Below are 14,160 nucleotides of genomic sequence, written 5' to 3'. Positions count from 1 at the left end.
TTGTCACCAAGTACTGTTTATATTTGTGTGTATTGCTGCAGCTTTTTTGAGTATTAATTTGGTGCCTTTGTGTGAAATAATGGTATTGTGAGTGATCCATATAGTCACAAAGAATAGCCACTTGTTTCTGTGCTACCAAAGTTCCCCGGCTTTCATTCAAAATGTGTTTATCGTCAGCACCTGCACATTAAACTACTTAAACATTATAAATGTCTTCAAGCTCACACTGAGGCCTGTGGGGTACTATCAGCCACTGAGACAGTACACACATTTATATGTGTTTGTATATGAATATTTCATACTTTAAGACTGCCTGTTTATTTAAGGGAGATGAACAAAATACATTGGAATTGTACAAAATAATATCATGGATGATAAATTAAATAGATTTTAAGTAGATGCTTGTGCATTCTTAAAGTCTTATATGTTGAACTGAACTATGTGATCTGTTCAAAGCCTTAATCTTAATTTGAAGTGAAATGTGCATTTTGAGTTTATACACTATGTATATAAGGCGACCGTTTCCTTTTGCAGTATTTTTGTGTGGTGTACTTTTCTATGTCTTAACAAAAGGGGAACAAAGGTGTTTAAGTTCACCTAGGATGATGTGTTTTAATTTTCACATGGTCTTGCTTGAATTTGACCCTGACAAAGGCGTATGAACTCTGTCAGCTGTTTGGAGTTTCCATTTTCTAAACTTCTACATTCTGAACCTTCTTCAGCTCTGAACAGATGATGAAACACTGAATGATTTCAAGCTCACACTTTGTCTAATAAACTTACATCTTTCATTCTTTATACAGATTGTGGAACTGTGGTTTGTCAGAGATCAGCTGTGATTATCTGGCAGCAGCACTGAAGTCCAACCCCTCCCATCTGAGACAGCTGGACCTGAGCTTCAACAACAAGCTGCAGGATTCAGGAGTGAAGCATCTGTGTGGTTTCCTGGAGAGTCCAGGATGTGGACTTGAAACTCTGGGGTCAGTCAGCATGTTTTAGTTGTGCTGAGATGAATATGATGTGAAAGTTGTGCTGACACTAAACTGCAGACATCAGGCTGATATTATACTGATCCACACTGAGGATCTTCATGGTAAAGTCTGTTTTCTTCTTCTCTGGTTTAGTCCATTGACTGCAGCAGAACAATGTTCACATTTCAAACAGTGAGACTCAACGTATGGCCCGCGGCCCACACGCGGCCTGCCCACCTTCCCTGATTCAGAGAGAGGGGACCCTGATTAACTGTGTAGTGTTCTTCCTCACAGTTCTAAGTATCAGACACAACAATGAATAATCCACAGCTGACTGTCTTTAGCAGGTCAAAGGTCACGGCACACAGCAGACAGTGGGAAATATTATAACTCTGATCATTTATCAGCACATATCCATATGTATAAAAACAAAGCTGACACTGTGAGACTTGATCAGAGGTGTGATCATCACAGCAGAGGCCTTTGTGTCAAAGTCACTGAGGATCAAACAGAAACACATGAAGCAGATTTTCCTGTTCTGGCTTTTTATAGCAGATAACCTTCAAAATATTCTGCAGTCCATCAAAAACTGAAGCAAACCATGAATCAACATGTGAACATGAGCTGATGCTGCTGAAGTGAAGCAAAGTTACAGAGGTTTGATTACAGACACAGCTGAGAGTTTGTAATCTGTCATCATTTTAAAAGGTTTACATTTCTTCAGTATATCCACATTTGCAGCTGCTACCTCAACCTCCACTTGTCCAACACAACTGCTGTCCACTGCCTCCATGACATTGTGATTTTGCTGTTGGTCTTCTGTCAGATCTTCATCAATCACTTCTGCACGGGGCACACCTTCAGACTCTGCAGCTGCATAACGAAAGCCTGTAAGATAAAATTAGACATAAGGTAAATGTACACCAATATTCCAATGACAGGTGTGTGATTCATCTGGAAGTTATGTGCGGATTAGTGTACAGTGATAGCAATTTAGTATGTTTTTAGAGGGGGGGGGGTTGTTTACCTCCGATGGGTGCTCTTTTTCGCTTCCGTTGCGTACGCCTTGAGTGCCGGTCCGAGTCTGATACAGGTATGTCGTCATGCCCCATGTGCAGTGTTGGTTCCCAGTCTGGATTTGTTACATCCATTTCATATGCTGGTTTGCCTGCAATAATGCCAAATCATAAGCTACTCAGTCGACATGATGTGGTTCTGCAGCATCACACATTAGCATGTTTTATCTCATTATCTATGACCTCAGCACGTTGAAAATCACACTAAAAGCCTTTCAAGAGTGATATGAATTAATTTAGAACTCACCGGAAAGAAAATGCCGTGAGCAAACCAACAAAAAGCTGGGGATTGCAGAGAACTCGATATCCGCTCGTCTCACCGCTGCAATCCAAGCCTGACGTCTTTGTTTAGTAATATCGGATACATGGGATCCCTCACGTTGCCTCCAGGATGGAAAACGATGAAAAGAGAGCCCGTTATCCAGCTTCTTGCCTTCACGATCGTGTGATCTAACGTTGCAACCGACAACACAACACGTACGATCCATAGCTGAAATGGTATCCTTTGGCTGGCCTACTGTCATGGCGGAAGGGGGCATGGCCCATCTCCCGTGACATCACGCTCCAAAGCCCTATAGGTGGGAAAATGTACCATGTCGACCAATCAAAAATGATATGGAAACATGACATTTGGTTGTTTAGCAAAAGGGGGAAGTTTTAGGAGTGACCGGCAAGAGAGAGCGAGTGAGCGAAAGAGAGAGAGAGTTTTGATACGTGAGAGATTTGTGACGTTTACCGTGTTTGGTCTCAAGTTAGTTTGTTGTCTTGTGTATTTAGTGTGTAGCTGTTGTTTTGTTTTGTGTGTCAGTTCTACTAGTGATCGTCACAGTTGCTGCCTTAAAGCCAACAAAGGCAGATTGCAGTGTAAACGCTGAGTGACACACCTGCTGTCAGACCTGCAGGTTTATCCCTGTGCTGTTCTCATATGTGTTAGAGTGACACAAACTATTGTTTGACACCTGATTGTTCTGTAAATAGTTTGAAATGATTATATGAAAAACGTCTGAGCCTTGGCTGCATTTTTTGGTAAATAGTACCATATAACTTTGTTGTTTGCAAAACGTGTGCGTATTTTTAAAAATGTACAATCTCTATTTGCATTTCAAGTTATGAAGATGATTCGTTAAACATGTGTGTGGTTTTTACAGTCAAAATATCACTTTCTACTTGTATTTTAAATTTTGTCTGAATTTAGATAAATTGTGCTGATACAGTTGGTCAAAATGAGAAAATAACAGATTGGCAAGATAAACTGTTTTTAAAGGTAAAATATAGAGGCCACATCAAAAGTAGTCAAGAAGGGTTAAAGGCTAAAAGCAAAGTTGTCACCAAGTACTGTTTATATTTGTGTGTATTGCTGCAGCTTTTTTGAGTATTAATTTGGTGCCTTTGTGTGAAATAATGGTATTGTGAGTGATCCATATAGTCACAAAGAATAGCCACTTGTTTCTGTGCTACCAAAGTTCCCCGGCTTTCATTCAAAATGTGTTTATCGTCAGCACCTGCACATTAAACTACTTAAACATTATAAATGTCTTCAAGCTCACACTGAGGCCTGTGGGGTACTATCAGCCACTGAGACAGTACACACATTTATATGTGTTTGTATATGAATATTTCATACTTTAAGACTGCCTGTTTATTTAAGGGAGATGAAAAAAATACATTGGAATTGTACAAAATAATATCATGGATGATAAATTAAATAGATTTTAAGTAGATGCTTGTGCATTCTTAAAGTCTTATATGTTGAACTGAACTATGTGATCTGTTCAAAGCCTTAATCTTAATTTGAAGTGAAATGTGCATTTTGAGTTTATACACTATGTATATAAGGCGACCGTTTCCTTTTGCAGTATTTTTGTGTGGTGTACTTTTCTATGTCTTAACAAAAGGGGAACAAAGGTGTTTAAGTTCACCTAGGATGATGTGTTTTAATTTTCACATGGTCTTGCTTGAATTTGACCCTGACAAAGGCGTATGAACTCTGTCAGCTGTTTGGAGTTTCCATTTTCTAAACTTCTACATTCTGAACCTTCTTCAGCTCTGAACAGATGATGAAACACTGAATGATTTCAAGCTCACACTTTGTCTAATAAACTTACATCTTTCATTCTTTATACAGATTGAGGGACTGCGGTTTGTCAGAGATCAGCTGTGATTATCTGGCAGCAGCACTGAAGTCCAACCCCTCCCATCTGAGACAGCTGGACCTGAGCTGCAACAACAAGCTGCAGGATTCAGGAGTGAAGCATCTGTGTGGTTTCCTGGAGAGTCCAGGATGTGGACTTGAAACTCTGGGGTCAGTCAGCATGTTTTAGTTGTGCTGAGATGAATATGATGTGAAAGTTGTGCTGACACTAAACTGCAGACATCAGGCTGATATTATACTGATCCACACTGAGGATCTTCATGGTAAAGTCTGTTTTCTTCTTCTCTGGTTTAGTCCATTGACTGCAGCAGAACAATGTTCACATTTCAAACAGTGAGACTCAACGTATGGCCCGCGGCCCACACGCAGCCTGCCCACCTTCCCTGATTCAGAGAGAGGGGACCCTGATTAACTGTGTAGTGTTCTTCCTCACAGTTCTAAGTATCAGACACAACAATGAATAATCCACAGCTGACTGTCTTTAGCAGGTCAAAGGTCACGGCACACAGCAGACAGTGGGAAATATTATAACTCTGATCATTTATCAGCACATATCCATATGTATAAAAACAAAGCTGACACTGTGAGACTTGATCAGAGGTGTGATCATCACAGCAGAGGCCTTTGTGTCAAAGTCACTGAGGATCAAACAGAAACACATGAAGCAGATTTTCCTGTTCTGGCTTTTTATAGCAGATAACCTTCAAAATATTCTGCAGTCCATCAAAAACTGAAGCAAACCATGAATCAACATGTGAACATGAGCTGATGCTGCTGAAGTGAAGCAAAGTTACAGAGGTTTGATTACAGACACAGCTGAGAGTTTGTAATCTGTCATCATTTTAAAAGGTTTACATTTCTTCAGTATATCCACATTTGCAGCTGCTACCTCAACCTCCACTTGTCCAACACAACTGCTGTCCACCGCCTCCATGACATTGTGATTTTGCTGTTGGTCTTCTGTCAGATCTTCATCAATCACTTCTGCACGGGGCACACCTTCAGACTCTGCAGCTGCATAACGAAAGCCTGTAAGATAAAATTAGACATAAGGTAAATGTACACCAATATTCCAATGACAGGTGTGTGATTCATCTGGAAGTTATGTGCGGATTAGTGTACAGTGATAGCAATTTAGTATGTTTTTAGAGGGGGGGGGGGTTGTTTACCTCCGATGGGTGCTCTTTTTCGCTTCCGTTGCGTACGCCTTGAGTGCCGGTCCGAGTCTGATACAGGTATGTCGTCATGCCCCATGTGCAGTGTTGGTGCCCAGTCTGGATTTGTTACATCCATTTCATATGCTGGTTTGCCTGCAATGATGCCAAATCATAAGCTACTCAGTCGACATGATGTGGTTCTGCAGCATCACACATTAGCATGTTTTATCTCATTATCTATGACCTCAGCACGTTGAAAATCACACTAAAAGCCTTTCAAGAGTGATATGAATTAATTTAGAACTCACCGGAAAGAAAATGCCGTGAGCAAACCAACAAAAAGCTGGGGATTGCAGAGAACTCGATATCCGCTCGTCTCACCGCTGCAATCCAAGCCTGACGTCTTTGTTTAGTAATATCGGATACATGGGATCCCTCACGTTGCCTCCAGGATGGAAAACGATGAAAAGAGAGCCCGTTATCCAGCTTCTTGCCTTCACGATCGTGTGATCTAACGTTGCAACTGACAACACAACACGTACGATCCATAGCTGAAATGGTATCCTTTGGCTGGCCTACTGTCATGGCGGAAGGGGGCATGGCCCATCTCCCGTGACATCACGCTCCAAAGCCCTATAGGTGGGAAAATGTACCATGTCGACCAATCAAAAATGATATGGAAACATGACATTTGGTTGTTTAGCAAAAGGGGGAAGTTTTAGGAGTGACCGGCAAGAGAGAGCGAGTGAGCGAAAGAGAGAGAGAGTTTTGATACGTGAGAGATTTGTGACGTTTACCGTGTTTGGTCTCAAGTTAGTTTGTTGTCTTGTGTATTTAGTGTGTAGCTGTTGTTTTGTTTTGTGTGTCAGTTCTACTAGTGATCGTCACAGTTGCTGCCTTAAAGCCAACAAAGGCAGATTGCAGTGTAAACGCTGAGTGACACACCTGCTGTCAGACCTGCAGGTTTATCCCTGTGCTGTTCTCATATGTGTTAGAGTGACACAAACTATTGTTTGACACCTGATTGTTCTGTAAATAGTTTGAAATGATTATATGAAAAACGTCTGAGCCTTGGCTGCATTTTTTGGTAAATAGTACCATATAACTTTGTTGTTTGCAAAACGTGTGCGTATTTTTAAAAATGTACAATCTCTATTTGCATTTCAAGTTATGAAGATGATTCGTTAAACATGTGTGTGGTTTTTACAGTCAAAATATCACTTTCTACTTGTATTTTAAATTTTGTCTGAATTTAGATAAATTGTGCTGATACAGTTGGTCAAAATGAGAAAATAACAGATTGGCAAGATAAACTGTTTTTAAAGGTAAAATATAGAGGCCACATCAAAAGTAGTCAAGAAGGGTTAAAGGCTAAAAGCAAAGTTGTCACCAAGTACTGTTTATATTTGTGTGTATTGCTGCAGCTTTTTTGAGTATTAATTTGGTGCCTTTGTGTGAAATAATGGTATTGTGAGTGATCCATATAGTCACAAAGAATAGCCACTTGTTTCTGTGCTACCAAAGTTCCCCGGCTTTCATTCAAAATGTGTTTATCGTCAGCACCTGCACATTAAACTACTTAAACATTATAAATGTCTTCAAGCTCACACTGAGGCCTGTGGGGTACTATCAGCCACTGAGACAGTACACACATTTATATGTGTTTGTATATGAATATTTCATACTTTAAGACTGCCTGTTTATTTAAGGGAGATGAACAAAATACATTGGAATTGTACAAAATAATATCATGGATGATAAATTAAATAGATTTTAAGTAGATGCTTGTGCATTCTTAAAGTCTTATATGTTGAACTGAACTATGTGATCTGTTCAAAGCCTTAATCTTAATTTGAAGTGAAATGTGCATTTTGAGTTTATACACTATGTATATAAGGCGACCGTTTCCTTTTGCAGTATTTTTGTGTGGTGTACTTTTCTATGTCTTAACAAAAGGGGAACAAAGGTGTTTAAGTTCACCTAGGATGATGTGTTTTAATTTTCACATGGTCTTGCTTGAATTTGACCCTGACAAAGGCGTATGAACTCTGTCAGCTGTTTGGAGTTTCCATTTTCTAAACTTCAACATTCTGAACCTTCTTCAGCTCTGAACAGATGATGAAACACTGAATGATTTCAAGCTTACACTTTGTCTAATAAACTTACATCTTTCATTCTTTATACAGATTGATGGACTGTGGTTTGTCAAAGATCAGCTGTGATTATCTGGCAGCAGCACTGAAGTCCAACCCCTCCCATCTGAGACAGCTGGACCTGAGCCTGAACAACAAGCTGCAGGATTCAGGAGTGAAGCATCTGTGTGGTTTCCTGGAGAGTCCAGGATGTGGACTTGAAACTCTGAGGTCAGTCAGCATGTTTTAGTTGTGCTGAGATGAATATGATGTGAAAGTTGTGCTGACACTAAACTGCAGACATCAGGCTGATATTATACTGATCCACACTGAGGATCTTCATGGTAAAGTCTGTTTTCTTCTTCTCTGGTTTAGTCCATTGACTGCAGCAGAACAATGTTCACATTTCAAACAGTGAGACTCAACGTATGGCCCGCGGCCCACACGCGGCCTGCCCACCTTCCCTGATTCAGAGAGAGGGGACCCTGATTAACTGTGTAGTGTTCTTCCTCACAGTTCTAAGTATCAGACACAACAATGAATAATCCACAGCTGACTGTCTTTAGCAGGTCAAAGGTCACGGCACACAGCAGACAGTGGGAAATATTATAATTCTGATCATTTATCAGCACATATCCATATGTATAAAAACAAAGCTGACACTGTGAGACTTGATCAGAGGTGTGATCATCACAGCAGAGGCCTTTGTGTCAAAGTCACTGAGGATCAAACAGAAACACATGAAGCAGATTTTCCTGTTCTGGCTTTTTATAGCAGATAACCTTCAAAATATTCTGCAGTCCATCAAAAACTGAAGCAAACCATGAATCAACATGTGAACATGAGCTGATGCTGCTGAAGTGAAGCAAAGTTACAGAGGTTTGATTACAGACACAGCTGAGAGTTTGTAATCTGTCATCATTTTAAAAGGTTTACATTTCTTCAGTATATCCACATTTGCAGCTGCTACCTCAACCTCCACTTGTCCAACACAACTGCTGTCCACTGCCTCCATGACATTGTGATTTTGCTGTTGGTCTTCTGTCAGATCTTCATCAATCACTTCTGCACGGGGCACACCTTCAGACTCTGCAGCTGCATAACGAAAGCCTGTAAGATAAAATTAGACATAAGGTAAATGTACACCAATATTCCAATGACAGGTGTGTGATTCATCTGGAAGTTATGTGCGGATTAGTGTACAGTGATAGCAATTTAGTATGTTTTTAGAGGGGGGGGGGTGTTGTTTACCTCCGATGGGTGCTCTTTTTCGCTTCCGTTGCGTACGCCTTGAGTGCCGGTCCGAGTCTGATACAGGTATGTCGTCATGCCCCATGAGCAGTGTTGGTGCCCAGTCTGGATTTGTTACATCCATTTCATATGCTGGTTTGCCTGCAATAATGCCAAATCATAAGCTACTCAGTCGACATGATGTGGTTCTGCAGCATCACACATTAGCATGTTTTATCTCATTATCTATGACCTCAGCACGTTGAAAATCACACTAAAAGCCTTTCAAGAGTGATATGAATTAATTTAGAACTCACCGGAAAGAAAATGCCGTGAGCAAACCAACAAAAAGCTGGGGATTGCAGAGAACTCGATATCCGCTCGTCTCACCGCTGCAATCCAAGCCTGACGTCTTTGTTTAGTAATATCGGATACATGGGATCCCTCACGTTGCCTCCAGGATGGAAAACGATGAAAAGAGAGCCCGTTATCCAGCTTCTTGCCTTCACGATCGTGTGATCTAACGTTGCAACCGACAACACAACACGTACGATCCATAGCTGAAATGGTATCCTTTGGCTGGCCTACTGTCATGGCGGAAGGGGGCATGGCCCATCTCCCGTGACATCACGCTCCAAAGCCCTATAGGTGGGAAAATGTACCATGTCGACCAATCAAAAATGATATGGAAACATGACATTTGGTTGTTTAGCAAAAGGGGGAAGTTTTAGGAGTGACCGGCAAGAGAGAGCGAGTGAGCGAAAGAGAGAGAGAGTTTTGATACGTGAGAGATTTGTGACGTTTACCGTGTTTGGTCTCAAGTTAGTTTGTTGTCTTGTGTATTTAGTGTGTAGCTGTTGTTTTGTTTTGTGTGTCAGTTCTACTAGTGATCGTCACAGTTGCTGCCTTAAAGCCAACAAAGGCAGATTGCAGTGTAAACGCTGAGTGACACACCTGCTGTCAGACCTGCAGGTTTATCCCTGTGCTGTTCTCATATGTGTTAGAGTGACACAAACTATTGTTTGACACCTGATTGTTCTGTAAATAGTTTGAAATGATTATATGAAAAACGTCTGAGCCTTGGCTGCATTTTTTGGTAAATAGTACCATATAACTTTGTTGTTTGCAAAACGTGTGCGTATTTTTAAAAATGTACAATCTCTATTTGCATTTCAAGTTATGAAGATGATTCGTTAAACATGTGTGTGGTTTTTACAGTCAAAATATCACTTTCTACGTGTATTTTAAATTTTGTCTGAATTTAGATAAATTGTGCTGATACAGTTGGTCAAAATGAGAAAATAACAGATTGGCAAGATAAACTGTTTTTAAAGGTAAAATATAGAGGCCACATCAAAAGTAGTCAAGAAGGGTTAAAGGCTAAAAGCAAAGTTGTCACCAAGTACTGTTTATATTTGTGTGTATTGCTGCAGCTTTTTTGAGTATTAATTTGGTGCCTTTGTGTGAAATAATGGTATTGTGAGTGATCCATATAGTCACAAAGAATAGCCACTTGTTTCTGTGCTACCAAAGTTCCCCGGCTTTCATTCAAAATGTGTTTATCGTCAGCACCTGCACATTAAACTACTTAAACATTATAAATGTCTTCAAGCTCACACTGAGGCCTGTGGGGTACTATCAGCCACTGAGACAGTACACACATTTATATGTGTTTGTATATGAATATTTCATACTTTAAGACTGCCTGTTTATTTAAGGGAGATGAACAAAATACATTGGAATTGTACAAAATAATATCATGGATGATAAATTAAATAGATTTTAAGTAGATGCTTGTGCATTCTTAAAGTCTTATATGTTGAACTGAACTATGTGATCTGTTCAAAGCCTTAATCTTAATTTGAAGTGAAATGTGCATTTTGAGTTTATACACTATGTATATAAGGCGACCGTTTCCTTTTGCAGTATTTTTGTGTGGTGTACTTTTCTATGTCTTAACAAAAGGGGAACAAAGGTGTTTAAGTTCACCTAGGATGATGTGTTTTAATTTTCACATGGTCTTGCTTGAATTTGACCCTGACAAAGGCGTATGAACTCTGTCAGCTGTTTGGAGTTTCCATTTTCTAAACTTCTACATTCTGAACCTTCTTCAGCTCTGAACAGATGATGAAACACTGAATGATTTCAAGCTCACACTTTGTCTAATAAACTTACATCTTTCATTCTTTATACAGATTGAGGGACTGTGGTTTGTCAGAGATCAGCTGTGATTATCTGGCAGCAGCACTGAAGTCCAACCCCTCCCATCTGAGACAGCTGGCCCTGAGCTGCAACAACAAGCTGCAGGATTCAGGAGTGAAGCATCTGTGTGGTTTCCTGGAGAGTCCAGGATGTGGACTTGAAACTCTGGGGTCAGTCAGCATGTTTTAGTTGTGCTGAGATGAATATGATGTGAAAGTTGTGCTGACACTAAACTGCAGACATCAGGCTGATATTATACTGATCCACACTGAGGATCTTCATGGTAAAGTCTGTTTTCTTCTTCTCTGGTTTAGTCCATTGACTGCAGCAGAACAATGTTCACATTTCAAACCTTCAAAGAAGAAGAAAAATCCTCCACTGGATAATTCACTGTGAAACTCTCCAACTCTTCATTCCACCTTAAAGTCTGTCTAACACTGAAATCCAAAGCAAAATGTGCGTTTGCTTTACAGACAGCAGTCCAACACAAACATACACACATCATCCAAAACACAGTCCAACATCCAAATCTCCTCCACTGCCAGCATGAATGATGGGAAAGAGAAGGAGGAACACTCTGACATTCAGGGTTAGAATGAGTTTCATGAAGCAGACTGTGAAGATCAAAGCTGCATTAGAAAGCTTACATGAATGAATGAGTGGACAGAAGTGGACAGAGATCATCTGAAGCACTTCAAAGGCTTTAAATCAGCACATTTCTCTTTATTCTTTATCAACTTTGTTAGTTTCTCTCAGTTTTCTGTGGAATGAAGCTAACAGCAGGCTAATAAGATGCTGACCAATAGGTTTCTATTAAAGGTTGTAATTTGTATATGAAAAAGTGCTTTGGCTCAGCAGGGATCAGCTTACAGGTAGAATACAGCTGCTGGATGGGATTAGCATGTCATAGCTATCTACCAAACTGCTAACTGGGGGATTTCAGGCCATCTATGGATCATTTTTGCTAACTGTTTATTCAGCTTAGGCTCACAGGGCTGCAGCCTGTGCCCTAGCTGTCATAGGGCAAGAGGCGTGGTCCACCTGCACAGGTGAGCAGTCCATCACAGGGCCAACAGAGAGAGACAGAGAAGCACTCTCTCACATCCACACCTACAGCCAATTTAGAAGCACCAATGAACCTAAGCAGCATTTCATTGGACTGTGGGAGAACATCCAACCTCCACAGAAAGGCCAACAAGCTTCAGCCTACAACCTTCTTGCTTTAAGGCACTAGTGCGAACCACTTTTCCCCATTTCAGCCCAAATCCTGCATCTTCCTGTTTCTGACTCCAGGCCAGCTCCACTAACACTTTCTCATCAGACACTGCCACCTAGTGGAGGAAGTCTTAGTTCCACTTGAAGCTTCAGATGACAGTTAGTTCCTTTACAAAGAGGTGGAGGTGGTGGGGCCACAGCACCATCATCACTGAGTGCCATAGGACACTTAACCTTTGTTTCCATATGCTGGGAACTTCCTGTTGTTCCAAGGAGGACTGGAAAATGTGTGAAAATCTCCCAGTCAGTTCCTCACAGCACACTTCAATCATTTCCCTCCCACAGCATCAGGACCAGGGCTTTTTCTCTCTTTGGTCCCACTAAGAGATTTCCACACAAACACCTCATCAGTGGGACTCTCAGAGCTACCAGCCCTTTGCTACAATCACAAAGCTCTTCATTGAAATCAATGATATCAAAGCTGGAATCCAATGAGTCCAAGTCTTCTGCTGATTCAGCATCACATTCATCTTTGCTCCTTGTCCTGCATCCCCACCATGGACTTCATTCCTTTCCAAGCCAGCCTTGAGTGTCCTTTATTCAGCTCATCCTCTGCTTTACTTTTACACCTGATTTTAGCTGCTTTATCTCTCTTTCAACAAGTTTCTGTGCCTCAATCTTTTTCTTCTCTCCCTCATAACAAGACAGCTTCTTCTGCCTGAGAACATGTTGGAGTGATTTACTAATCCAGGGCTGCTTATTGGGGAAAATACTTCCTGTTTCCAAAGTAATCCCCATTTTTCCCAGAAAGAGATGTAAGTAGAAATCGATGATCTAAGTGAGAACATGAGCCGTTAAAACGTCCCAGTGGGTGCAGTCAAAGCAGTCCCTCAGTCCCAGTATAGAGTCTTTGGTCCAGACTGGAACAACTGTGTGCCCAGTTTGAGCTCTCTTCAGTGCTGTGACCTGACAGACCCAGAGGGGCCATCACATCACATTTAGAAGCTCCCCTAATGGAGCCACAACACATGTCCAACACTTAGTCTGTCTTGTTGGACCAACTGGAAGAAATGATTCAAGGACTTAGTCACAGAACAGAGATTCAAATCTCCAAAATCCAACTGGCTGCATCAGGACATATAGTCTGAAACTCTGCACAGTTTCCTGTTTGAAGCTGCTTCCTGTTGGCTTCAGCTGTTTGGAGTTTCCATTTTCTAAACTTCTACATTCTGAACCTTCTTCAGCTCTGAACAGATGATGAAACACTGAATGATTTCAAGCTCACACTTTGTCTAATAAACTTACATCTTTCATTCTTTATACAGATTGGAGAGCTGTGGTTTGTCAAAGATCAGCTGTGATTATCTGGCAGCAGCACTGAAGTCCAACCCCTCCCATCTGAGACAGCTGCACCTGAGCTGGAACAACAAGCTGCAGGATTCAGGAGTGAAGCATCTGTGTGGTTTCCTGGAGAGTCCAGGATGTGGACTTGAAACTCTGAGGTCAGTCAGCATGTTTTAGTTGTGCTGAGATGAATATGATGTGAAAGTTGTGCTGACACTAAACTGCAGACATCAGGCTGATATTATACTGATCCACACTGAGGATCTTCATGGTAAAGTCTGTTTTCTTCTTCTCTGGTTTAGTCCATTGACTGCAGCAGAACAATGTTCACATTTCAAACCTTCAAAGAAGAAGAAAAATCCTCCACTGGATAATTCACTGTGAAACTCTCCAACTCTTCATTCCACCTTAAAGTCTGTCTGACACTGAAATCCAAAGCAAAATGTGCGTTTGCTTTACAGACAGCAGTCCAACACAAACATACACACATCATCCAAAACACAGTCCAACATCCAAATCTCCTCCACTGCCAGCATGAATGATGGGAAAGAGAAGGAGGAACACTCTGACATTCAGGGTTAGAATGAGTTTCATGAAGCAGACTGTGAAGATCAAAGCTGCATTAGAAAGCTTACATGAATGAATGAGTGGACAGAAGTGGACAGAGATCATCTGAAGCAC

At 41.0% G+C, this 14,160-nt stretch overlaps 2 protein-coding genes across 2 annotated transcripts in view; both read left to right on the top strand.

The window, feature by feature from the left end:
- The window catches only part of LOC309700493 (uncharacterized protein), a 2,098,293-nt gene that overhangs the window by 414,187 nt on the left and 1,669,946 nt on the right, over window positions 1-14,160 (top strand). Inside the window, exons 18-21 of the mRNA XM_082524046.1 lie at window positions 804-980; window positions 4,173-4,349; window positions 7,543-7,719; window positions 10,914-11,090. Coding sequence (XP_082380172.1) covers window positions 804-980; window positions 4,173-4,349; window positions 7,543-7,719; window positions 10,914-11,090 — 708 coding nt within the window. The remainder of the gene's footprint in view (window positions 1-803; window positions 981-4,172; window positions 4,350-7,542; window positions 7,720-10,913; window positions 11,091-14,160) is intronic.
- Window positions 1-14,160, top strand: part of LOC309700558 (protein NLRC3-like) — a 191,047-nt gene that overhangs the window by 171,842 nt on the left and 5,045 nt on the right. Inside the window, exon 9 of the mRNA XM_082524163.1 lies at window positions 13,461-13,637. Coding sequence (XP_082380289.1) covers window positions 13,461-13,637 — 177 coding nt within the window. The remainder of the gene's footprint in view (window positions 1-13,460; window positions 13,638-14,160) is intronic.

This window comes from Aulonocara stuartgranti (assembly GCF_965226115.1).
Source record: "Aulonocara stuartgranti genome assembly, chromosome: 3".
Taxonomy (NCBI): domain Eukaryota; kingdom Metazoa; phylum Chordata; class Actinopteri; order Cichliformes; family Cichlidae; genus Aulonocara; species Aulonocara stuartgranti.
Note: the sequence above shows the minus strand (reverse complement) of the source record. Positions and strands in the feature narration are given on the sequence as shown.